Source organism: Triticum aestivum, chromosome 3A (assembly GCF_018294505.1).
Source record: "Triticum aestivum cultivar Chinese Spring chromosome 3A, IWGSC CS RefSeq v2.1, whole genome shotgun sequence".
Classification (NCBI taxonomy): Eukaryota; Viridiplantae; Streptophyta; class Magnoliopsida; order Poales; family Poaceae; genus Triticum; species Triticum aestivum.
The window spans coordinates 677,060,160-677,087,146 of NC_057800.1; the positions used below are offsets into that span (position 1 = coordinate 677,060,160).

The 26,987-nt window shown below is 47.7% G+C and overlaps 1 protein-coding gene and 1 long non-coding RNA gene across 4 annotated transcripts; one reads left to right on the top strand and one right to left on the bottom strand.

The window, feature by feature from the left end:
- Positions 1-889: 889 nt before the first annotated feature.
- Positions 890-18,937, top strand: LOC123063137 (uncharacterized). 3 transcript variants are annotated; one of them, XR_006430094.1, is made up of 4 exons: positions 890-1,031; positions 5,808-5,985; positions 7,257-7,393; positions 8,499-18,937. It is a non-coding gene; the product is annotated as an uncharacterized lncRNA (long non-coding RNA). The 3 variants fall into 3 exon arrangements; XR_006430093.1 differs by having other exon boundaries at positions 9,499-18,937; XR_006430092.1 differs by having other exon boundaries at positions 7,257-18,937.
- On the bottom strand, positions 6,536-26,911 carry LOC123063136 (MADS-box transcription factor 51). Its single transcript, XM_044486879.1, has 5 exons — positions 26,544-26,911; positions 9,117-9,198; positions 8,705-8,754; positions 8,525-8,621; positions 6,536-7,028 (listed from the first exon to the last, which is right to left on the bottom strand). Exons 1-5 carry the CDS (start codon positions 26,726-26,728, stop codon positions 6,939-6,941), a joined length of 504 nt encoding a protein of 167 aa, XP_044342814.1. The 5' UTR covers positions 26,729-26,911; the 3' UTR covers positions 6,536-6,938.
- Between the last annotated feature and the right edge of the window lie 76 nt (positions 26,912-26,987).

Consider the following 26,987-nt stretch of genomic DNA (forward strand, 5'->3'; position numbering starts at 1 on the left):
CATGAATGTGATTTCAAGATGAAATCTTGTGAGCACGTAAAACTTTTTTCAATGTTTTCATAAAAAAAATTGATTTTTTAAATCAGATTTTACTGTTCACCGGGCTCATTTGAGCTCGAGCTAATAACTCCGCTTACGCGTGGAAACCCCTTTCGTCACAAATATGGCAAGGGCACTTTTGCATACGGACAAAACTTCGGCTGGACCAACGACTCACACAAATCATCTCTGTCTCCGAGATTTCACATGAAGCCCATGCTGCCCGCTGGACGCAGGAGGCAAAATTTCGTGTTTTGGCCATTTTCTAAAAGTTAATCAAGATCTGATTGTAGTTTGTAAAATTTCGGGATTTAATTCTTTTGCTATCGCTAGGGTCCATGATAATAGGGTGTAACAGCCTACCGCCAGGGACCTTGGCGGTAAAAAACACCCTACCGCCAAACAGTTTGACGGTAGCCTGTACAACCTATCACCAAGGTGCCTGACGGTAGTTGGGAGCATGCACTATGTTTCATACTTAGAAAAAATTTACGGTAGGACATACAACCCTATCGCAAGGCCTTTGGTGATAAAAAAAATGGTCAGATCACAATTTTTTTGCAAGGCAGGATCAGATCTCTATCAAATTTCCGAAAGGGGTCAAAACACGCCACTAGCCCCGCTAGCAGCTACTCGATGCATTGCACGGAGCATCCCACGAGCCGCCGCGTGCCCCAGCGACAAACTCCCAACCCAGCGTACCTCGCGTGCCTGCATACGGCGCTGTGGAGAGGCGTCAGGGGCCGCTGGCCAATGGTGGGTCGACACGCCGGCCCGCGTTTGCTTTCCTCCGGGCCGTGCCGCGACGTGGTACTACCCCACTCCGAGCTATAAAATGCGGCGGAAAACACCAAGGCCTGCCCCCCCCTCTCTCTCTCTGCTTGAGGCTGCGGCCGGGAGGCAGCCAAATGGCGACGCGCGCCTCCACTCCGGTCCTCCGGGAACCTGCGCTGCGCACACACTGCATGCCTCCAGGCGTCGCCGACTGAGTGGTAAGAAAAATATCTTCTCCTCCCTGTTGTTGATGGTTTTCTTGCCGCCTTGCCTTGCTTTTTGTCACCTTCCTCCTCCCATTTCCATCTGCTCTGCTCTTGCCTACTTTCGTTTTGCCTCGGTTCGTTCATGTCTTTGCCTTGATTTCTTGGAGAATCATCGAGGTCGTGTTCCTCTTGCATCGTTTGCCGCCATTGGTTCCTGAACTTGCTGATCTATCTAGATGCAGTCCGGGATTACAATCAATTGCAGCAAAAGAAGAAGAAAAGCTGGGGCAGATCTCATATTGTAGAGCGTGCGTGCTAGATGGGGAGGCGCCGGGAGGAAGGTGGAGAGAGGCGCAGTGCGGTGTGGTGGCCGTCGTCGTCTTGGGTGCCAGCTTAAATGGGCAAGCAGACTTTGAAGTAATGCCGGGGATCGAGTCCGGCGCGCTGGCAGATGAACCGGATGACATCCCACCGCTCCGGCCACCGCCGCACGGGCCCTGCCTAGGATGCAAAGCACGTCCGCGCCATGGGCTCCGGCGTTCCGTCGGTCCGCGCTGCGCAGGTGGCGACGCATGCAGGCCGATCAGGCGTGTTGCCGGACCCCGGACGCGGCCTTCTTGCTTTTTCGAGGCTCTTCTGTCGTGTAGTATAGTATGACTGGCCGGCCCAGAACATTGTAGAACATGCCAAAGATTCCCGCGGTTTTTTCACCCTTGCTTGCTTCTCTCTCTCCGCGTGCATTCATCAGTACCTGTCCAGTCCAGTCTAATACTTCAACGAGGAGTAGCTGCTTGACCCCCGGCACAGCCCAAGGGGCACCCGCCGCCTTCGCCCGCCCTGCAAAGGTGGGCGGCCTCTTTGGTGAAAGGCCTGTCGTTTAGTGACCCGAGGGCATGCCCGATATGGGACGGACGTAGCACAGTGACTCTCTGGCCGGTCGAAACGTATGCCTCTTGCACTGCACCTGCCACGCACGTGGGTGCGCGTGGGCAGCGAGCGGCGCGAGATCCTAGGCTGCTTATTAGGGCATTTCCAGCCGCGCCCCCAACAGGCCCTCCTCAGATGATTTTGTCGCGTCGGCGCCAAAAAAACGGCCCAGTGGCGCTCCCAGAAACCCGTTTTTCGCCGGCTCGGGCAAAAACTGGTGCCCGCGGACCCAGGCCGAACCCGGCGCCCTTGGGGACGCTTGGGGAGTCGGCGCAAGCGAAAAAGGCGCGTGGGCCCGCCTTGGCGGCAACCCGAGGGCCTTTTCCCGCCGTTTCTTGACGCTTTTCCCTCGCATCTCTCCCGCTCGCTCGCGTTCCTCCCGCCATTCTCTTCCTTTCTCCCGCCAAACCCCCTCCAGCTCGCCTTTCAGTCGCCGTCATGCCGCGCGCGGCGGCAACCACGACTGGCACCGTGGCCCAGCCGAAGCAGAGGAAGCCGAGGGCGCCGCCATCGAAGCCACCGGGCATGTCGAGCGCCGAATGGAGGGTGGAAGTTCAGCGACGCGACGCAGTCACCACCGACCGGCGGAACAGGGCCATTGCCAAGAAGGCCCGCGACAACGCGGCGCGTGCGACGGCGTCTTCCTCATCGGTTGACCACGCGGGGATGATGAATCCACCCGCCGTCAGCTACGCCCAGTACGCGCCCTGGGGACAGCAAGGCGTCGGCTCTCCATGGGGATCGTCGTCGCCCGGCTACGCCGACGGCGACGCGCACGGGGGGTTCAACCCAAACGTGGCCTTCCCCATGGCCACCTCGCGACGCGCACACCCTCGCCCGCCTTCGTCGGCGTGCAGTACCCTCCATACAACTACTCGCCGCACGCCGCCTACGCGTCCACACCGACGCCCCATCTCCGACGTGCTCCACTGCCCTTCTCGCACCTCGGCGACGCCGACGACACAGGAGCCGACATGGACGACATCATCGCGACAGGATCGATCGCGGCCGCCACGTCTCCCGGGTTCGCCACCCAGGACGAGGTAGTGGATCTCAATGGTGACATGGAGGCCGAGCTCGGCTACGTCTACGGCGAGGACGCGCACGAAGCGCAGGAACCCGAGGAGGAGGAGGAGGAGGAGGAGGAGGAGGAGGAGGAGCCGGCTCCTGTTCCGATGAAGGGGCGCCAGAAGAAGAAGCGGGCGGCTAGGTCAGACGAACCGCGCATCAAGTGGACGTCTAAGGAGGAGGAATGCCTCGCCGAAGTATGGAAAGTCGTCTGCCTCGACCCGACCACCGGCGCGAACCAGAGCTTGGAGACATACTGGGACCGCATCAAGGCCGAGTTCGACGAGCGGAAGCTCGTCGACCCGTACTTCAAAGGCGTCTACATGCAGCGCGGCTCCAAGGCGATGGCGAACCATTGGGGGCGTATCCAGTTGGCGTGCAACAAATGGCATGGAATCGTCGAGGAGGTCGCGGCTCGCCCGGAGAGCGGCGCCAGCGTTGAGGATCAGGTACGCACGCCATTCGCCCGCATATCTTCGTCGGCTACGCCCGCCGCCCGCCAACTGTTTGTTCCTCCGCGCAGCTGCTGCGTATGTTCGCCATGTATCGGGGCGACAACCAAGATGCCGACTTCAAGCACCTCCACGTCTACAAGCGCATTGACAAGTGCGAGAAGTGGGCGGAAGTCCGACGTGCCCTCGACAAGGCCAAGGAGACATACAAGCCGAACTTGACGACTCCGGGCGCAAGTCAGGGGCGGCCGGACGGCCACAAATTGGCAAAGAAGGGGAAAAACGCCGACGCGGCAACCGCGCGAGTGCAGGAGTCCATCGAGCATTGCCTCGCCGACGCCCAGGCTCGGGCCGTCGTACGTGAAGAGAAGACCGAGGCGCGGTGGTCGTCGCTGATGAAGAACAGCGCCATCAAGCTCGACCTGCTCCGGACGAATGTTGCCGTGAAGAAGAGGAACACCGACATGGCTTTTCTGATGGGCGGGGCGGACATGCTCCAGAGCGACGACGAGGAGCTCAGGGCGTGGTACATGGCGGAGCGCGGCCTCATCCTGAATCAGATGCGGACGGCAACGCCGACGACGCCGACGACACAAGCTCCCGCGCCCACGACCACACGGACGCCAAGCCCGAACGACGCCTTTACGTCGCCGCTCAGCAGTGCCGAAGCCGCGCCGACACAGCCCAGCACCGAAGCAGCTCCGACACCACCGAGCCCGAGCACGCCGACTCCGCCAACGCCTGGAGCCGACCCCGCCGAGTGAATCATGCACGCGAACTTGCGGCGTGCGATGCTCTATTTTTTGTAACGCCAGACTACGTCCGATTGCCGGATTTGTGGCGTCTTTTGAGGGCGGGAACGACCAAGTTTTAAATTTCCCCATCCTGGGGCCGGCGCTTGGGGGCGTGACTGGGAGCTAGGTCGCCCCCAGGGGCCGAACTAGCGCCGGCACGCCCCCAGGCCGCTCTATTTAGGCGCTCTGGGCATCTCCAGCCGTTGTGCCCCCTAGGAGGCATTTTTTCGGCCTTCTGGGGAGGCCTCGATGAATTTTTTCTTTAGGGGTGAGATTTGTTCCAGTCGTCGCCCCACCCACACACCTGCCCAGTCCACGTCCGCGCCGCTCTGGCCGCGCCCACGCCGTGTCGTCCGCCAACAACACGCCCACGCCGGAGTAGAATAGCTGGAGGAACTGGCTGGATCGGTGGGTGGAGGAGAGGTACATTGATGACGAGAAGAGCAGAACAGCCGGAGCTACGCGACGATGCCAGACTCGCCGTCTAGGGACTCGACGACGGCGCAGCAGTACGTGCCCAGCCCATCGTTCTACGCCTACCGGCGGACCTCGCGGTGGAGCTCCGCGTGCCACGGCCACGCGCGCAGCCTCTTCGGCGGCTACTCCTCGCCCGGCCACGCACGCTCCTCCTCCGCCCCGCCCACGCGCGCTCCGGCCGCGCCCCCGCCTCGCCAGCTCCGGCCAGTGGCCTCCTCGATCTCACTGTATGGCGGCTCCGGCCAGCGGCCTCCTCGAGCTCGCCCTGCGGCAGCTCCGGCACGCCCGGGCCGGCGCGCGACGAGCAGGGCGGCAGCGCGCGGCGCGCGGTGAGCAGAGGCCGGCGCGCGGCAAGGAGGCGGCCGCGACCAGCAGCGGGAGTGCCCGCGGGATCCAGCCGGAGTGGCACGGTGGAGCCTGGCAGGGAGGGGGCCGGAGAGGCGGTTGCCGGCGAGGGAGGGAGAGAGGATGGGAAGGGCCGCGGCGAGGGAGGGAGAGAGGTTGAGGAGGGTCGCGGCGAGGTAGGGAGAGAGGTTGGGGCGGGCCGCGGGAGAGAGGTTGGGGAGGGCGGCGTGGGAGAGAGCACGTGGGTGGGGCCCGGGAGAAAAAGTATACAGAGCTGAGTGGGAGGCTAACGGTGGGCCAATGACATGCAAAATCTTCTCTCTCCGCCCCCAACAGCCCCCCGGTGGTCTGGGTTCGCCCTGAGAGCGCCGGCTGTATTTTTTACCAAATCCGGCGAAAAGTAGGGTTTTGGGGGCGTGGCTGGAACGATTTTTAAGCGCCGGTGTCAAAAAAATGGTCTGGGGGCGTTTCTGGGGGGCTCGGCTCGAGATGGCCTTACTACGCGCCGCGCGCGGCACGGAGAGCGACTCTTTGGCCGCTGGTCTGCTTCCTCTCTCCCCCCGCCATTCCGTTTTGCTGTTGCTGCTTTTGGACTTTCTCCTCCCCTGCCCCTGTTTTGGACGACAGTATCTACGAGTTCTCGCTGCATCGCATGGCTCAATGCGTGTGCTCGAGTTCTTTCTTGCTGCTTTGGCTGATTTATATTACACTATTGCAATGTACAGCGGGGTCAACTAGCAAACATTAGCGACGGCCAGGAGGGAGGAGGACGTTTGTAGCTCCATTGGGCGTGCCGCCGTTGCCGGTGCCGGTGGTGACCGGCACTAGCTAGCTGGAGGCCGGATGGGCGTTCGCGTCGTACGTGGGGGCCTGGCCGTTCATCTGAGGTGCGCCGCGTGTCAGGTGTGTTTCACTCCTGTTCTTCCATTCCATTCCATGATCAACATGCTTTATGTACAGCATTTACATCGATTTAATAAACACTAACATCGAGAGGGCGAGAACAATGGAGTAGCTCAATGGTTGGGTTCGCAGTGGTGCCACCCAGCAACCAGAGTTGGACTCATGTTGGGACAAATATATAATTCTCGCTAAGGAGGCGTCAAAATAAATTGCCATTCCAGTTTTTTTTCCGTCCGCAATTACCTCCTCCTCCGCCACCGATTCCTTCTCTGCTCGCCGCAGCTCCCGTCCCCGTCCACTTCTCAAAGCTGCGCCGATCAAATCTTGGCCACCCCAGAAATGGTACATCAACAGGCCCAGCCCAAAGCCCACATGTACACCAACGATATAGAAGAACAAAGAGAGGCTGCAAATATTCTGTGCATCCACAAAGGCTACTACTCATATATTCTCACTTGTCTCGTAAACAAAACTTATATATTCTCACATAGGCATCGGCACCATGGAATCACAAACAAGCCTGATACTTTGCTTAATGCACACATGAATGTGATTTTTTTTCCCAACCAGGCAATGCCCCTTTTCATTAATTGCTTAACAGAAATACAGACGTCCGTCTCTGCGGTTAGACATGAATATGATCCTCACCAAGTTAACAGGAAACATCTGCATTCCGTTATATAAAGTGCATCTGCATAAACTGATTTCCCATTCAGTTGCTTTCTTTTGAGACAGAGATTATTCCGTTCCAGATAACAGGACTTGTTGACAACAGAATGATAGGTTGGCATAAATATATCACAGAGTCCGGACGAGGCACAAGGCAACCTTTTATTGAATTTGCAACCTTCTGCCTTGAGTCATACAAGCTGCAGCCCTGACAACTCTTCGATACCCAACAACTGGGGAAGAGTTGCATCTGCAGCAGAGCATCCCTTGTACAGAATGCAGGCTCAAGTCCTTCCTCCTTCCAGTCCCCTAGGGCCATTGGAGTTCTGGGCGCTTGCACTCGTGCTTGCGCCGCTATTTAGTTGCGCCAACATCTGCAGAAACAAAGCAAAGCTTGTAAATACTCTTTGTACATGGATTCAGACGGTCTATTTAGATGCTTACATTTTGTCTTGTTTAAATTTATCAACTATATTGCCTTGTAAAATGTCATTGTGTAGATTTAACTCTCCAACCAGGTTCTGTTTCAACACCTAATTTCCTGTTTGCAGGTAACTGACAGGAGATCTATACTGATGTCTCCATTTTGTCTGTCATTTCAGGCAGTCTGCAATACGACCGGCTTACTGATGCTATGGAATAAGCTAGACAATTCGCAGAATAATTGAATAGGAACCCACTTGTCACTGGCCTACTAAAACAAAATTCCTCACAAGGATTTCATTATCTTCGGCACGAGGTCAGATTTCCCTCTGCATACGTGTGTCTGTTGCTTGAAATATATCCACAAGTACAGTTCTAGACACACACACACAAAAGTACAGTTCTACACAATCAAGGGCTGTAGCACACAAACCTTTATGCCCTGTTTGGAATGGATATAGCTTTTGTGTGGGCACCAGTTTGAACTAAATACCTATCAGGATCTTGGTAGGTTGGTAGGGGAATTTGGGAATTGTCCTGACCAGAAAAGGGGAATGGGGATCGAAAGATTGAGGCGGATAAGCTAGGGTTCTAGTACAGGGAAACGTAAAGAAGGTCACATAAGAGTTTATAAAGAACTCGTGTGGTGAATCACAGGTAGTCTCAGTTACAGTTTACTGGAAGGGATTAATACAAGACTGAAATGAATTGAAACAGGGAAAGGTAATTTGCCCAGATGGCTTCTGGCCGTTGGATCTAAAAGTTCCTGACTGTCCGATTAACATAACTCTTTGGAGGTCCAAGAATACGTCTTCTCCTAGATTTGACGCCTTCTCCCCTGTTTCCAGACTGAACTTACTGTAACCTGGCGCTTTGATTCAGACCTGCATAATTTGGGATACTGACAATACCGATGCCCACACATACATCCATTCCAAACAGGTCCTTATGCTGAATTTAGAAAATCTAGTAGTAGCAGTTAACTCCTTCTGAGTTATGATGAAACTATCATAGGCAGTCACATGCATAGTAAAATATCCAGTGAGCTCTTTTTGCTCTGCCTATCATTTACCAACACGTAGGAACTAATATAACACACACATTCAGCCCATTATCTCAGGATGCAAGTACTTGATTGAACTTTTCTATAGTAGAATTGATTATCAAAATGGAAACTACATACCCTACACCAGTAGATAATAAAAATATATACTCAGTAGGAGAAAATATTTCCTTTAAGAAACCGAGAGGAATTAATTATGTCTAGTTAGAGCATCAAGATAGTGATGAAGCACTAAGCTGCTGAATTAGTGAAAGAGGGCCCTTGATGAAAATAGCTGAAAGCAGAGCCATTTTTCTGATGGAGCAAGGGTCTAACAGGAACCAGAGACTTGATGCATTGACACAAAAGTTAATTGCAGGTGTCTACAGAGCCACTGAAGTGTACCTTCTTGGATTTTGTATTCCTCAAAGCATCTGTCAAGAGTTTCTCCAGTTTCTCCAGCTTAGTGGCATCGGAGTCATCAGCATTATTTTGAAGAGACCTGCAGAATTGCACATAACCAGCTTAGGAAAAAACACAGTAAATAACATACCAGGAGAGATTATGAAAGGTCTCAATGGCTACCAGGAAGCGATGTCTTCAAGCCTTGACTGTATGTTTGAAGGATCACCATCCTGGTTCAGAACCAAAATATCATGTCAGAGATATGTAAGTATATAAACAATCATATGATTTGACTACCCTGGATACAAAATGATGTAAGTACAACCTAGTCTTAGGTTATAGAATATAGATGGCTTATTTGGATAAACTAGTAGCTACCAAAAATAATCCATATTTGTATTCATTTTGCTGGTCCTGTGCATAGGCGACATAATCCTTGATTACAAATGCTTCATCATGCTAAGGATATTTCTATGGAAACTTCAGAAATATAGACTGATTGAATCCACACTATAATGCTTGGCAGTTATACAATTTACACCTAAACAAGCTCTAAGATATGCAATAAGAAAAGCTATATAGATTAATTTACATTTTTGTTCCTTGCATCGCCTCCATTCACGTTCATTCCGGGTCCCGCAAATCTCTGATAGCGATCATATGTAGCTTCTATGCTGAAAACAAATGTAGCGCATTAACGTTTGGAAACTCACTGTAATAAAGCTGAAAGACTCTGTTCAAACAAAAATTCTAAGTATTGAGAAGAAACAGTACAATATAATTAATTTCTTTCTCTTTAATAATTTGGTGAATACCTGCATATAGGTTCATCATATCTTTTACCTGTCAAACAAAGTTCACACACTTTTATATTACTTTTCTCCTTATAAAACCATCTACTTTTGGACACTTGTTTAGAAGCTGAGATATATTTAGGCCTTTTTCTTAGCCCGTTTGTTTCCCTTCAAGTGCAGTGCTGTCATAATGAGGACATCAATTCAAGGGACGAGTAAAGCGACGGCGATACCATTGAGATGATGGAGTTGATGAATTTAGGCATGTTTGTTGAGGTTTCATTGAAGTGACATAGTAGAAAGAACTGAATACTGAACGACCTACATCTTTATTTGTGAGAAATAATTAAATGTTTAGTTAGTGACTTTTCAGACGACTCAAAGTAATGTTAGTGTTTTTTCAGACGACTCAAAGTAATGTTAGTGTTTTTTCAGACGACTCAAAATATACTATATATAGGGATTAACGAATATTTGCCAATGAACATTCCGTTTTAGGGTATTTGTCGAGATTATTACAAATATAATAGTCGTTGTTATATTTTTTTGAGTCATATGAAATGTCATGTAGTTCTAGTAGATTTTTTTGTTTACCAATTAAAAAATTCAGTTATGAAAACTAAAAAACAACTATTTCCTGTTGTTTATATTTGAGGTGTTAGCCGATTCAATATTTGACATGACAATTCTCTAAAGGGGGGTTGTAAAGTGGTATGAAATGTTGTAGTAGTAGGGTTAGGTAGACATAGGTGGAGAGTTCACTCCTCCGACTGAATCACCCCTCCATGGGCCCGAGGGCTCTTTGCCTACCCCAAGACGTTGTCTCCTCGGGGTTCTCCAAGGTCTTATCTCAAGAGTTTGGGCCTTTGGGGAAGGTGTATAACGCTACGGCTGCTACCACCGGTTCCTGGTTGTTATGCCTATCGGTATCTAGACTGGACCCACAGACCAAACTAGGCTTTTCTACGCACTTTGTCTTCACTCATGCTCACCCGGGAAGAACTTCTCAGTCGGTCATCCTTCGTCAAATTACCCCAGGCCAGGCATGCTTAATCTAGAGGTTCTTTGGAGATGAGCTTTCAGAAAAGAAGATGCACCTTGTTGATATGCGTAGTCTATCATTCGTATTAAGCGTGGATGTCACATACACCCCCACTCAGAGGAATCGACGTCCTCATCGGCCTAGCAATGACTGTTCTCTTTGGCAAAGTCTATGCGCTCAGTACCAGCACATGTGGCATGTCATGTGCCAGTACCAGCACATGTGGCATGTCATGTGCCATGACAGGCCACACATGCCCGTGTCCCTGAGCCACACACGCTCGTGTAACCGCAAGGGCCGGCTCTGATACCATTTGTAACACCCTGACAACCATCAGTGGTCTTGGTCGTTATGCCAGGTGGGATCTGCAATGGCCCCGCAAGTAGTCTTTCCTGGATACTTTGTCCTCACTCGTGGTCACCCGGGAAGAACTTAGCGGTCGGTCAACCATCCTCAAATTACCCCGTGCCAAGCACGCTTAGTCTGAAGGTTCTTTGGAGATAAGTATCCAAAAAGAAGGTGCACCTTGTTGATATGAGTAGTCTACCATTGGTATTAAGCCAGGATGTCACAAGGTGTTTGACCTAGAGTACAATACCCAACCAGTATAGTTACTTGCCCCTTCAACTACATTTTTTCGAGTTTTAAGCTAGGAACCACTATAAATTCCTTTTGAACAATATTATTATCTTCCTTTTAGATTTAAGAGTGTATCATCTTCACAAGCCCTTGCTCGATATTTTTCTTTTGTTCCATAACATTTGCACCATTCTTCGAGAATCGCTAGAACAACTAGAAAAAACAGGAACCTCAACAAGACCTCCCTCTTATCCACCTAAGAGATAGTTGATCTGGAGAGCTAAGACGGTAAGGATGCCCTTATTTCCATTCTTGACAGAAGAGACCAATAATTTCATGTAGGCCAAGACCACGGAAAAAGTCAATTTGCCTAACAGAAGCATAATCCATACTATAGGGCATTACTTGGTACAATTAACAGAGTTGTGACAAATAGGTTTGTGTCACGAAAAAAGAGCCAACCTTGATTATCGAACTACCGACTCGGTTCATCATGGATTCAGTGCGATGAGCTCAAAGATGGTGATAGGCGATTCAAGCAAAAGGGAGGCATCTATCCTTGTAGTGGGAGGGGTCTCTATACTCCGAGGTGGATCAGGCACAAAAATTAGCTTAGACCTCCACGAAAGCCTCTACATAGCTCGAGAAATAGGCCTACATGATGGCCATTATGTCTAAATGGGTGGTACAAGTATACAACTAAATATGCAGCAGAATATGTTGATATCCTTAAATTTCCTACTTCAGTATGACCCGTTACAAATATTTTATCAAACACAAACACATTTATATCACCACAATGAACATGGAAGCTTCCCTAGGTCTCGAGCCTCGCCTTAATGGAAATCAGTTTTGCACTCCTAAAGCCTTAACAAGAGCACTTCAAAGGTGTAAAAGGGTTGACGCAAGAGCTTGTTCTTGGATGTGCTCGCCCACCATACAAGCAAACTATTGGGTAGCATGGATATGGTTAGCTCATGATAATGATCCTCATCATCATTTGTGCAAATCCTGGATGAATGTGAGCCACAAGAAAACCAAATCCATGCAAAGACACTTTAAGCACTTGAGAAAGGACTCATGAGTGTATTGTCACGGTTGGGAAGCATCATTGCCGTCATGGCCCATGAAGCACCCTATCAAGGGAGTCTTTGAGAACACCCCAAAAGGAGTCGTAAAGGGACACACTATGGGAGTAGTGCTTCCACACTTCAGAGGTCATTGGTGACACTGAATGAATCCTTTTTCTCCACATCTTTCTATAGGAAGGCCTCCTTATTGGTGGCATACCAATGCTTGTCCATAGTTGGACACATGCAAGAGGAAAAGGATGAAGAAACTCTATCTTAAAAGATAAATTCTAGTAGATGAGAAAATACACTAACGGTGCATATAATCTAGCTAAGGAGTTTTGGTGATTAATGGCGAGACAAACAAGGGTACTAATTATTTCATATTAGGTCACTATGCTAAGTGGAAACAAAAATTGGCAACTCCTCATAAAGAAGTTTGCCCAGAGCTCAAATAGTTTGTAATTTTCTAGGATTTTAGTAGATCTAATATTCCACATTGAATCTAAGGACTACCATACAACCAAGAGAGTCACACACATTATAACTAGAATGAACACTTACAAATCTTCAAGCAATCCCTCGTGGTTTAAACACTTACTATCTCATGACAAACACTTTACGCTTTCCTGATACCTTCGGGCTAATCGTTCAAAACCACCTAACATAGTGATTTGTGTGAGTTGTTGACTAAACTAGTTGTTTTCCAAAGTTTCTTTTTGAAACTACTTAGTCTTATCCATAGCAGATAGGCTATGTCGTTATTCAGACTTCTCTGTTAGGCATGCTTCCCTTTGAGGTTTTCCCTGTCTAGTAGTTCCAAGCTAGTAAGTTTTGCTCCAACCACAATATAACTTTGGCACATTTGAGCGATGCTTTTTTGGAACCTCCAATTGGGATTTAGCCTTCCACCAAGATGTTTTCAGAGGGTGCTTTGTTAGGTCAAATACCTCCATGCAAGAACTATTCGGTATTTCCAACTGCCTCCTTTATGGCTAGACCATGTTTTTTTAACGTGTGGCACCTCTAAGTTATCTTCATCTGATACCTTCAGCTAGTTGGCTTCCAAAGGTAATTTTGGACCACCTGGCTCTCCATTTAGCAACGGAAGGCCTTTCATTCCTTAATATTTTGTCATTTCTGGTAGTCCAAATATTCCAACATGCAATAAAAATAACCTAGACAGAAAAGGCTTTGCAAACTCCTTCCTGGCCTTGTTAGCAATAGCACACATATCATTTCCACCAGGCCAACAGGCTTGTAGATAATTCTAGATCCTCATACTGAAATTACACATGAAGAAACAAAGATATGTGTCCTCTCTGGCATGTGTTGGGCATAGAATGCAATCCATTACACCAGATATACTCCAAGGCCTTCTTTGCAACATGTCCTTCATATTTAACGTGTCCATTATCATCATCCATGCAAACACTTTGATATTTATGGTGCAACAATTTTTGCAAATCACAATAGGATGGAATTGGAAATATTTGGAGAATGAACCAAATCATAGTACATTTTAGGTGTAAAACCATCATAGTTTCTCCAAGGCAAACATCATTTTTATCTGGTTGCCTATTCAGAGAGGATAGCATCTGCTGAATATCATGCAATTCCTGATAAGCAACATCAGATAGGGGTAGATGAAACAATGATAAAATGTCATCGCATTCCAACACCTCCTTCATAGTGATGTAAGGATCTTTAGCATAAGAGAAAAGCCTCACAGTGATGTAAGGATCTTTAGCATAAGAGAAAAGCCTCTGGAAGCTTTGTTGTAAAGGAATAACAGGCCTGGAGTGCTGCAAGAAATCATTCCAGAAAAGTATTGTGTCACCTTTGTTTACTTTTACCCATGTGACATTCCTGAAACCATCAACCAAGTTGAGAATGTCCTTCCACCAGTAAGAACCACAGGCAAGAATAAAGGCATGGAGGACACGGCAGAATTAAGCAGCTGCAATCGCCACCTTGGTCTAAGAAGGATGAGCTTGCAGTCAACCTCCTCTACATACAATCAACCAAAGGCAGCAACTCCAAAATCCTAGGCCTAGTAGTGCCCACAAAGAGACCTAGATAAGTAAAAGACAGCTTTCCTAGTTGGCAACCAAAAACTCCAGCAAGCCTTGAAGCCTCCTCTTCATTAATATTAATTGGCAGTAATGGAGATTTATGATAATTAACTACGAGGCCAGTAGATTTGGTCAATGTAGCTAGCATTTTCTTCAAAGCAAAAAAGGTGAGAGTCCACAACAGGCAGGATTATAAGTGTGTCATCGACATATTGGATTATGCGAAACTCTTTGTCATGGCATGGTATGGGGAGATGCGGCTCACCCCTTCGAAGCATCATGTTTACGATAGACTGCAATAAACCAGCAGCAAGCACAAAAAGAAGGGGGTAGAGGATCTCATTGCCCGACCCCTCTATGCCATTTAAAATGCCTTCCAGGTGTAGAACTGCACGCACCAGGCAGTTCACCCAAACGCTCAAGCTGGTGGAGAAAGGAGGGCTATGCATTTATACGTCAACACTCCCCCTCACGTGTTGCTCCCTCAAGCCTAAACGTGGACCGAAAGTGGGCTGCAATTTAGTTGCACCAGCCGGGTCTTGAACTCAAGACCACTTGGCTCTGATACCATGCAGAACTGCACGCACCAATCAGTTCAGCCAAAAGCTCAAGCTGATGGAGAAAGGTGGGCTATGCATTTATATGTCAACACCAAGTATACCAATAAGTAGTATTGATGAGGTTTCAGAAGCTAGAAATTCCTTAATCCATGAGATCCACCTGAGATCAAAACCCCGAGCTTGAAGGATTTGGAGGATGGCCTCATGTTTAATTGTGTCAAATGCCTTCTCAAAATCAAGCTTTAATATCACAATGGGTCTCTTAGACTGGTGTAGATATTCCAAAGTCCAGGACAAACTGTCTTAAACAGTTTTAGACATTATAAAACCATACTGATTCTTGTGCATAGTCCATGATGACACCCTAAAGCCTTTAAGTTCTGGAGGAGCCAATAGTTTGTACAAGGCCAGAGATCGCCTACTCCGTGTGGAGACCTACCCCGAGTTAGGCTTGGACCGGGTGTCCATGGTCATGGCGATAGGTGGGCTTAGACCTTGGCGGTTGGAAATCAAGGCCTTTGTGATCTTAGGACTTAATTGGTGTTTGATCCTCCACCAATGTGGGCGTATGATGATTGCACCAATACATCTTCGTGTTTGGAAGCCCTATCTCTTGCCCCCTTTACTTGTTGCAAGTTTTGCTTCCACATTACTCTCTTAGATACATAAACGATCCTACATGTAGCCCAAATGTTATAGCTTGTGTTGCGTGAGCGGAAGTAGGTTCAAATTGAGAAAATGTAAATCTACTAACATGGCAAGGAAAACTTCCCTCCATCAAGTTTTGTACATAATGGCACAATAGAATTATGTCCTTAGGAACTAAGAAGAAATACACCTAAAGAAATCGCCAATGGGCATGGCAGTTGATACACACAAAAAGTGGCTAGGGGGCAACATCTTGTAAGATAGCCTTGAACATCCCCTCATGAGCCAAGGTAGGTCCACATTTTGCAGAAATTAAATTCCTTTTTATATACCTCCAGGCATTTGTTTGTTTGTAAGTCTGAGGGCTAATAGGTAATGTTTGCTTCAGAAAGGAAGCATTGTGCCAATCCATACCCATTAGGACTTGAGTTGGGTTTAGGCCTCATAAACTAGGCCATTTCCACGAGGATAAACCAAGTTCCTCAAAAAATATAATTGAAGTAGCATTACATCAAAAACCATCTCACTCTCCAAGGCCCTCGTAACCTACGGGCTCAGGTTGCCCATTGGCTCCTTTGATTGTTGGTGTGCCCAGACAACCTGGTGAATGTGCACACTAGCATACTAGAGAAGAGGGGGGAGACCATGACCATGGGGGTAGCTGCAACCCAAGGACCTCTTCACCTTATTGTACCATGCGTCATTGTGGATCCCTTGAGCATTGAAGGAGAGGACATCAAAGCACAAGAATTATGACAAAGCAAGTATTATGGCAAAACTAGATGACTTGAGAAGAGGAAGGGCGCCATGATGACATGGGTGGCTACAACTCGGGGGGCTTTGAGGTGGTTTCATCATATATATTGGACGCCACAATCATGAACAACAAAAATGGTTCTAGTGTCAAAGATATGAGGGTATCCAAGATGAAAGGAGTAAGAACACAAAATATGATATGTGACAATGGGTTCTACTTGAGATAGAATCATTTGGTGGAGGGGGTTGGCGTAAGAATGAAGTTTGCCACAAGACACAAGTCAAACTTACAACCTAAATAAAGACATGACTTAAATGACCAAAAGTACACCTTAAACATCACAATGTCTTGTCAAGTTACTGTCTGAAGTTTGGATCGAAGTCTACATTAGATTATAAGAATATATAGACTAGAATTGCTAAGGAAAACCATAACATTTCATCAACACAATATATCCTAACACTGAAATTTCTCCATATAAAAGACTAAAGTTTAGCTTTAAATATGCAGGCTTGGGGACAAAACCCAATAAAAGCTTTATCTTTCCTAATCAATAGGTTCGTATTTTTATGAATGCATAGAAATACATGAAAAAACACTTAATTATATTAACATGAAATTTGGTGAAGGGAGTGAAAATTAGTGCAACACCATATATTCTCTTTTATAAAACAACTAATTCTTCATATATTATTAAAAGTTTACTTTGTGGTCAATATTGAAAAGCATAGATACACTCGGGTGACTCTTTACAAGGTAGAATATATTAAAATTTTGTATGTATCACTAAAGTTATTTTCAACCAAGTAAAAGGAACATCTTACGAAATTAAACTTCAAATATGAAAGGAGTTCACACTGAAGTACTAAAAATTGCAATATTCACTTGAAAAGCTAGTTTACAAAGGAAAATGTTCAAACGAAATCAAGTGTCTATATATGAAAGAATCATGCGAACAAAGAATATTGGTATAACATGATAATTATATATCATTGTAGGCACCATCAAGACGATACAAAGCAAAGTTCCTGTAAATCCTGTTGTTGCAGCAATTTCCACTTGAGAGAATATTTATCGCGTAGAATTTCCTATGACACCTTTTAAAACGAAGTTAGACCGAGAAATGCAAATGAACCATCAAACTTTAGAAATCACATTACCATAAAAATCACCAACCAGCAATCAGATCATTACATGCTATTGTAATACATCTTTGCGCAAGACGTTCCTTTTCAACAATTTCCATAAAAGATTTTGAAACGACTACAAAGTGACATCCAGTCCATAATTGAAGTACTAACAAGGTCAAATAATTTCCGATGCACTCGCCTATTTTCAATTCATAATGTAAAGTTTACTAGCTACAAATTATGTACTAAATTTATAACTCTTACTTTCAAAAAATTCTTCTAAATATACATGTATTTACATGTAGAAAATATTTGTGTTCATTAGACATGCACCAAAACATTTTGCAATATATATTATAGTGTATAAACAATAACTACATGTCACATTTAGGCAAAATTAGTCAAGTATCATAGCATCATCTATCCATTTGCTCAATTGCCAAGCACAAAACTTATAACACCTGCTAGACACAAAGAATAGGCTTAATGTAGACATCTTATAGGTAAACACCACTTTTTATTGAGCTTGCACGAATCTAATTGGATGATAGAATGATCTATCTGCATTGGATATCTAGACAATATCTAAGATGATATGCGACATCATCCTCTCCTTATTAATTACTCGTTACATAGACAAATTTGATATGGAGGCAAAGAAAACAGTGTAAGAGGTGAAACATCATCCTCTTTCCTCATCACCATGCCTATGTAGACAAAAACGTTAATGTGAAAGTCTAAGAGATGGCACCGAATGTAGGGCACTAAGAGAGGCCATATTTTGACACACTCTCCCTAGCCCAAGTCTTTTTCCAATGATAAATATTCCTTATGAAAGTTCACTATGGGGTCTTTCCATGGATATAAGGTCATTTTAGATAATTTATTGACTAGATTTTATTATCATGAGTAATTGGGATAATCGTGTTTGATAGATCTATTGCATTTTATTATTATCAGCACATCGAATTGGCGCAATCAGTATTTAGTCAAGAGGATATGCCTATGTTGTTGGATGGTCAGTGTAACTCGATTGGTTGAAGTCTCGAGAAAAGTGGTCATATTGTCATGTGAAATCTTAATGCATAGTTCTAAAAAAAGAAATCTTAATGCATGTGTAACATTCTTGAGGACTAGTGAGTTCTTCAAATGGATTTGAAATGACCTACAAAGGTTATGATTGTGATTTTATAGAGTAATGTGGTTAGCTTCTTGGGAATCATATGATGGAGAAATGTGGTTAGCTTCTTGTGCACTAATTAATTACTTGAAATGCTTGATTAATGATGTTGACCTGTTCATCCTACATGTTGTTTGTTGGAAATGTTGTATGTATAAGGGTATGCTACTTCGCATGATTGTTATGACAGAAGGACATTATCTATTCACCTAACAATGGGTGTTGACTTTGTGGATACTGATGTTAGAACTTGTATCTATTCACCTAACATACAAGACATTTTCTTTGAGTTTTGGTAGAATTTCATCAGTTCAGACTTTTGGTTGCGTTGGCTAATGCATGAAGCTTAACATAGTATCAAAGCCTAAGGTCCTAGTCAAGTCCTGGCTTTCACAATTTATCCAAGTGGATTCACATAATACGATATAATGTGATACTATGCATAATTTGTTTTTGCAGCATTGATGTGTATGGTATGGCCCATTATGTATGTGATGCATGTGTGTATTTTTCATGACATGCGAGTCATGAGTACCTCACCCAGGCTAAAGCCAATGAGCTATCATTAATTGTGTTAACGCCCTATGTGTCAACTTGTGATGAATCCATTTTTTCTATGTAATTTATTACTATCTGTTAGGGGTAACAACTTGTATTAGTACTTGGAGGCACATTGTACATGGACCATACAGATGGAGATCATCATGGAGAAGTGGAACAATGGTGATGGAGATCACCCCAATAATGTCAGGTGGATTTATTCATGTTACTTTACTCATATGCATGTTATATGGTAGAAGCAGAATGGCCCCTCGCAAAATATTAAGTAAAACGGATGCCCTCCCAATTAAGAACCTATTAGGCAACCCTCTGCTCCTCTGAATTCAAAACTCCACTACTCATTTATCAACTCCCAACTCCACTAGCATATTTTAGAATTTGGAAAAACGTTCGACAATCAAGTCCAACTCCTTACCTGCATTTTTGCTGACGGGACCAAAAAAATTTAAAGTATTGGTATTGTTCAACAACCATTGTTCAACCAAGCTTCACAGTTACTCAACACAATGGAATGTGCACTAGAGTTCGACAGGAAAATAGGCTTGGGTCCTGACCTTGACAGAAGTGTGTATGAAGGCGGTGCCCTGGTGACAGAAAGCTATGCCTTAGTTGTGCTAAGGGTGTGCTCGATTTTATTAACTCTGTCCCAAGGCCTTCAAATCTTCTTTTTCAACATAGTTGACTAAGGGCCAGGTTTGATTCCCTGAGGTCCACCTTAGTCAACCTTGAGTCACACAACTCAATCTTTGAGTTTATCAAGATCATTGGTCGCCATGTCAAGGCTCTTCTTATCGCAACCGATAACGGCCTTCCTGCATCCCCAGACAATGGTGACCCATTCAGCACAGGGATCTTGAGGCAAGAGTATGCATAGTTGGGCATGACCATGAATTTGAGTGTCAGCCGTCCAAGTATGTGGTTGAATGTTGTCTTGAAGTCCATGACCATCGAAGAGCACCTTCTCAGTGAGGAAATTGCGCACAATGGTGAAAGAAATGGACAAGGTAACATGTCTGATAGGTTTGGTAGAAGATCCACAGACTTCATTGGAAGAATTGCCTACCCAGCTTGATTGACAACCTTGGCATTTATTGGCCATCCAGTGCGCAAGTGAAAGTGACGCCAAGTGAAATCCTTCCGTCAATGAGCACATGGGCGAAGATTTAATTAGCTATCACTTGGATGAGACTAAAGGGAAACACCTAGACTGAATTGAGTTTTCGGGGTTGTTCTCTTGATCAAAGATGATGGCGGTGTCCGATCATTTGGTAGCTGCTTTTGGGAAGTCAATGATGGCTAACAACTGCCTTTCGACAACCTTGTATTGCTTTCTAAACACGTAGGAAGCCGAGCCTCCTGAATAATATATGGACCAGAATGTGGTTCAAAAAAAGGGTTGGTGTTGTCTCCTAATTATGTATCCACCTTAGCGATCGCCAACTCTTGGCCTCTTTTTGTAATGATTCACTCCGTTCGAACTACCTCAATGTAGGTGCAAATTTCTTGAGATTATGCTTGTGAGTTTAATGCACGAGGCACCACTTGTCAAAGTCGGCCTAGCCCCATGGCGTGAGTTGGAGAGCTACAATAGGGGTTCTTGGCCGATTGTATTCAAGAGGGGGGAAAGGGGGACGCACCCTCCCACTTCTTAGCTTTTCATGAATGGATGAAGGTCATGTGTTCCCTATCAGCTGATGGAGAACTTCATGATCCGACACCTTATCTAGCCCAAAAAAGATCTCGAGCTACTTGGCCTCTGCGACCTAACGACATTTTTTGGCTTATTAGAGTGCTCCTTATGGATCGATGACACAGACTCCAACGTCACCAGCCCTTCTGATGCGAACGGTCATGGCCGCTTCTTTTAGCCGCTCTTCCCCTTCTTCCTGGTTTTGGCCTTCTTTGCCACGAAAACCATTGGGAGAAAGGGTCATCCGAGCATTAGAAAAATTCAGTAGGAGATTCAAGGTTAATGTTTTTCCTAGATCCAAGGTGTTAATCCCCTCAACGAGCAGTTTCACAGCCATCTCGGGAGCTGGGTTAAAGTCTATTGGAGTCTACCGGTAGCCAGAACATCGTGGAAGCTCATGGTCTTCACCTCCTCCACCTGCGCCCATCCCGTTGCCCGTCCGTGTTGGCACGGGCAGATCGACCGCAGATGAACCAATCGCCGTGATACCCTTCCTCTTGGGAAGTATGATGATGAAGACATTGAAGAAACTGACATGCTGACTGCTAGATCAGGTTCGCGCAACCTCCTCCCCTGCCTGGCACGCCAAAGATGTTGGGGAAACGACGCCTACGGGATCACGTGGATCCCTTCTATGGTTCGGCAGGGAAAGAAGTGTGCACCAAGAGCAGATCCAACGATCAACGCGAGGGATTTTTACCCAGGTCCGGGCCGCTAAGAAGCGTAAAACCCTTGTCCCGCTTTACTGTATTGAGAGTTCTTGAGCTCTGGCTAGCTGCTATGCATGCAAACTGGGCCAGAAAGTCCAAAAGTCCCTCTTTGTATCGCCTTGGTCCTCCTTTTATACCAAGGGGTTACCACAGTGGCGTACAATGCATACAGGAGGTGTAAAGTTGCTACAGTGCACATACTTATCCCTGATGTCTTAGGACAAATGCATTTAATGCGCTGTTTACGTGTCCTTAACTTTCTTGGGGACGGAAAAAGAGCCCGTCCCATCCGTCGCCGCCTCACCCCATCTCGACACACATCCAGGATGACGAGGCTCGCAGGGCCAGGCTGGCAGGCTAGTCGCTGCGCTGGAGCGATGGCAGGGCGGTGGGATATTTGCCGTGTGCGAGTCTTGCCGGGGCCTCGCAGACGTCCCCGGCAAGAATCTTGTCGGGGCCTCGCAAATGTTCCCGGCAAGAATCTTGTCGGGGCCTCGCAAACGTTCACGTCAAGAATCTTGCTGGGAACTTTGCCTTTTGGTCTTCACAAAGATCTGCATGCCACCACGCAGACGCCCCTGGATCTTGGTCTTAACATTGTCGATGGTGTCAGAGCTCTCAACCTCAAGGGGGGTGGTCTTGCCGGGGCTTCGCTTCGCAACCCATCCTGGCAAGAACCTTCCCGGGAGCCCAGCTTGTGGTTTTCTTTGGTCGTCCCGTATTTGCTTCCAGTTGTCCCCGTCAAGCCTTGCCGCGGGTACGGCTGCAGCTGCCCGTGCACAAGTATGGGGTACTAAAGGGCCCAAACTTTAGTACACCGACACATAGCTATTGTCTTTGCAATGGATTAGACTTAGGCATGATAGTTTTTATGTACATGCATTTAATCAATCAATTACTATCTTATGTTGTCTTTGACAAATTTTGTTCTATGCAAAATTATGTTTTGGTTACACTGCACAAAAGAAGATGAGCAGTGACCCTGCAAATTTACCTATTGGAGTAGGTGTTTTATACTTTGTTTTTAGGTGTTTTTTAGTCTGCTTAGCTTTATGTCCTACACAGGAAGGCGGGGTGGCCGCGACTCTCTTAAGATGGAATAATGTTCTCCCTGCCTAGCCCTAGTCCCGGCCGTGCGTCCTCGTCGTCGGAGGGTGTGTGGAGGTGTGTATCTAGTGGATCTCATAGGATTCAGTCAGTGTTTGTCTTCGGTGGATCCGGGTGGACCAGTCTTCGCTCGTCTATGTTTATGTGTCTACTGGTTGTATCCTTCCAATCTATACTTTTGTTTATCGGCGGTGGTTCGTGTTCTGGTGTGCTGGTCCTCTAGAGTCATAGCAGGACGACTTGTTGACTATCTACTACAACTAGGTGCCTTTGCCTTGCTCCAGTGCTTGTAATTGTCACTAGGTGATCTGCGGACATAGTTATAATTATTGTTACTTATTGTGTTCTTTGTACTGTCATGGTGTTTGATGGATGTGAAATTCTTGCTCCTATGCTTTCAGTAGATGTCGGGTCTCGTGGTCAACTTCGACAAGAGTGAAATCATGGTGTTGGGCTACTCGCCTACCGAGTACCAGAGCATTGCTGAACGCCTCAATTGCCAGTTGGGCTCCTTCCCGACGTCATACCTCGGGATACCCATTAGTGACTCCCAGCTTTCCCTGGCGGATCTTCATCCCGCAGTGACTAAGCTCCAACACCGTGTTGAACCTTGGCAGGGCCGTTGGCTGTCCAAGGCGGCCCGGACTATGCTCATCAACTCTTCATTCTCCAGCTTGCTTTTGTACATCATGAGCTTCTATAGCCTCCATGAGGCCCTCCACCACAGGATCGCCAAGTATCAGGCGCATTTCTTCTGGGCTAGCGATGGCGACAAGCAAAAGTGCCATATGGTTCACTGGCCCAGCATCTGCAAGCGTTGTGGCCAAGGCGGGCTCAGGATCATGTCATCCAGACGCATGAACATTGCCTTGCTAACTCGTTGGTTGTTGCGGATTGCGAATGGGGAGGGCGGCCTTTGGCTTGACATCATCCGGAACAAATATCTCCATGGAAAACCACTTGCCTTGTGTTAGCGGACTGGCAGCTTGCAGTTTTGGCAGTCCATCATCTAGTTACTCCCAGTCCTCCGCAACAGGATCTCCATCGCGGCAGGGTCGGGGGAGACTACCCTTTTCTGGTTTGACAAATGGGTTGGGGATCGCCCCCTCGCCGCCCTATTCCCAGACTTGTTCGACATCGCGGTCGAACCTAGGATCTCCATCGAGATGGCCCTTATTGACTTAGGGCGTCTCGCGTTTCAGAGGCCATTTGGGCCCTCGGAACTTGCCGCATAGGAGGAACTCCTCGAGTGCATCAGGTTGCAGTCTCAGGACGTGGATCTACCGAGTGATCACATTTCCTGACATTTGGAGCCCTCGGGTCGGTTATCAACCAAATCCCTTTATCGGGCCATTGCGGTTGCCTTGCCACCACGCCCCTAGTTTAGATCTAGGTGATTAGACTACCTCTGAAGATCCAGATTTTCCTCTGGCAATGGATCCGGGGCCGAGCGCTCTTTGGCGTGGAGGTGCTCAAGCGGAATGGCCCTGGAGATGGGCTCTATCCCTTGTGCAGCACGAAGGACTCGAATCACATCTTCACATGTGTGTCGGCACAATTCCTTTGGAGTTGCTTCCGCGAAATGGTTGGTGGACGTTGGTACCACAACAACTTCCTCGACTTCTTTGAGGAAATCCAGGCCTTCCCGCAACGTGTCCGCCACATTAGGTGGCTGGGAATCAGGGTTATCGCCTGGACGCTTTGGACCGTCCGTAATAAACTTGTGATCCAACGTGTTCCTATTCGACATGCTATCGATGCAGTTTTCGAAATGTGTGGCTATTTGAAGCTCTGGCAGCCGCTTAGCCGCCCTTAGGATCGAGACGTCATCAACATCATCATTGTTGATCTTCGCGTGATGGAACTCCGCTTGGCGCCGCCGCACCCTCCTCCACCCCCTGAGCCGGATTAGCCCTTCGTGGCTTGTGTGTTGCCGCCTTTCTTTTCGTTTTTTATTAAGGGCTTATTGAGTTGTGCCCTCAGCAGAATCTTTTAGCACTCTATTTGTCTGCTATCTTTGCGTGCGTGTGCGATGTTAACATTTGTTGGATCTTGTGGCTCTCGTAGTTTGCTTTATATATAAAGCGGGGTGAAAGCCTCTTTCGGTAATGTTTGATGGATAGACTAACTTTATGAAAAAGAAGTGTTTTAAAGAGTGGGTACGAATGTGCATACGCATCTCGTTATCCACTTATCCTCGGTGTTTATAAATAAATAAAGAAGTAAAAAAGTTGCGTGCATACTTCCAGTATAACGATTTTCATGTGTTAAACGCCGCAAATGCCGCCACAGCGAACCTCCTCCCAGTGGTCCTCCCCTCTCCGCTCGACCCCACAGTGAATGTCAGTTCGCATCGGATCCAGGGACTCGAATGCTCATAGCAGTTCGCATCAGATCCAGGACTCGATCACTCACGCCGGTGCCTTCGATCCAACAACTGGATCACTCACGCCGGCGCTCCAACAAATCAAGCCGGTGCCTTTGATCCAGTGATTGGATCACTCACGCCAGCGCTCCAACAGATCGGGTGGATGCCTTCGATCCATCGCTCGCGCCCGCGCTCCAACTGATCGATCAGGCCGGTGCCTTCGGTCCTAGCGGGCTCTGTGCTGTGGCTCGGGCCAAGTCAAAGGATGTGCCCCCGCATGGTCTGGTCGCAGCCTGCCCACCAGATCTGATGGCGGCCAGGTTCTACTGGCTGTTGGCGTCCAGATCGGACCAGAAGATGTCCGCTACGGCTGGATCTTCATCGTGAAGGATGCCGTGAAGCCGTTGTTGGTGCGTCTAGCGTGAAATTGGTGATGTTGCGGGATGCAGCCGGAAGGCCCTTTCGTGGTTTTGGCGGCTCTTGCTCTGGCCAATTTGCTTCGACGGTGAGATGCAATCTACAAATGACAACTTGACGCAGAGGGTATGATTGTGCAGTGGTGCCAAGCCCCAACATTGCTCTGAGATTGTGGAAAAGTGGTGGCGACAACAGATGATTGACTCCGAGTTGATGGTGCTTCTTGAGTACCTGGTCTCGAGCTCCGGGATGAAAACCCTAGGTCTGACCATGGTTGGTTATGACTGGCAATGACGATGTCTTCCGTCGTTACCTTGTTGAAGGCATTGCTTGGATATGCTCGGACCCGTTCTTCTGGGTGAAAAACTTAGAATTTGACCTTTGGTGGTTGGATCCGGTGACGATGATGCTTGTGCGGCATTTCCTTTCTAAAGGCGTTGCTGTTGAAGAACCTCGTTGTCTTCGTGGTGTCAAGAGATAGTTGGTGCGGATATGGTCGCTCTTGTAGTTTGTCGATCGCAGTTGTTCGCTTTGGTGTCATTTTCTTTTTTCTAACTTAGGCAAAGCTTTAGTCTTGTATGACTTTGCTACTCGCCTTTGTGTTTTTGTGTGTGTGCATTCTATCTATACAGAAGTCGGGTGTGTGCTCATTGTGTTTTGTATCCACTTGATGCTTCATTTTGAGTTAATAGAATCCGCCCTTCATCGGAAAAAAATGTGTTAAACTCAACAGTATAGGCCTGACGTTAACTTCCGGTGCTTCCACTGTCGGCATCTGGCGATGGGAAATTCGTCACCGGTCAAAGAGGACGCACAAACAAAAATCGTAATCACCAGGCGGGCAGCATGTGTTGGTTGACCATGCAGGAGCCAACAAAAGGCAACAGGCTCAAGTGTCCTAGGCGGAAGAATACGAGCGCACGGTCCACGCCATTAGAGAAGTTTTTTTTTTTGCGAGGACGCCATTAGAGAAGCTTCCCCGGCGCAGTGCAATACTACGCTTTTCCCTCGAACGAAGCAAAACGCCATCTCAAAAGCAGAGCACATGCCCCTGCTCACGCTCATGCAAGGTGGTGGTACCAATACTAGCAGTGCACAGATAAAAAAGCCAAGATGCTAGGCAGGTTCGTGCAAGGTGGAAAGCCTGCCGGGGATTGTCTCAAGCATATGGCGTGCGCCCCGCAGAGCAGCCGTCTGCAACCGTTAAGCTAAGGGGAAATCGTAGAAAATCGACCGAGCGCACGCCGCGGTCCGCGGATTCTACCAGGCGAATCCAGAGTACTGGCTTTGAAGAGCAGGTAAAAAAAAAGTGCGCGGCGGCGAGCGTGCACCTGGAGGAGGAGTACTCGTAGAGCTTTCCGGCGGGGGAGAAGACGAGCAGCGCGACATCGGCGTCGCAGAGGAGCGAGAGCTCGAAGGCCTTCTTGAAGAGCCCCGAGCGGCGCTTGGAGAAGCACACCTGCCGGTTGGTCCGGTCCTCGATCCGCCGCAGCTCCACACGCCCGCGCCGCGCCATCTTCCGCCGGGAAAGCAGTCTCCTCCTCCTCCGGCGCCGCTCGCCTCTCTCTTTTCTCGCTTCCTGGTTGGTAGGGGTCGGGGAGTGTGGCGGTCGCGGGGCGGGCAGAGAGGGGAACTCCGGCTCGGGCCACCGTGGGGGAGAGGAGGCGTGAGAGGGACGGGTCGTGGGGTGACGTGGGTTCCATGTGTTGACGGATTGCTGTACACCTCAGACGGGGCTCTCTCGTGGTCCCTTATCTTGGGCTCCCAAGCAGCTG

Bases quoted from the DNA above. Each gene is read 5' to 3' on its own strand.
- LOC123063136 (XM_044486879.1), bottom strand. From the start codon at position 26,728: ATGGCGCGGCGCGGGCGTGTGGAGCTGCGGCGGATCGAGGACCGGACC. The intron at 9,199-26,543 runs GTGCACGCTCGC...ATTTGTTTTCAG, and splicing joins TACGAGTACTCCTCCTCCAG to CATAGAAGCTACATATGATC. The intron at 7,029-8,524 runs GTACACTTCAGT...TTGTTTCTGCAG, and splicing joins GGAATACAAAATCCAAGAAG to ATGTTGGCGCAACTAAATAG.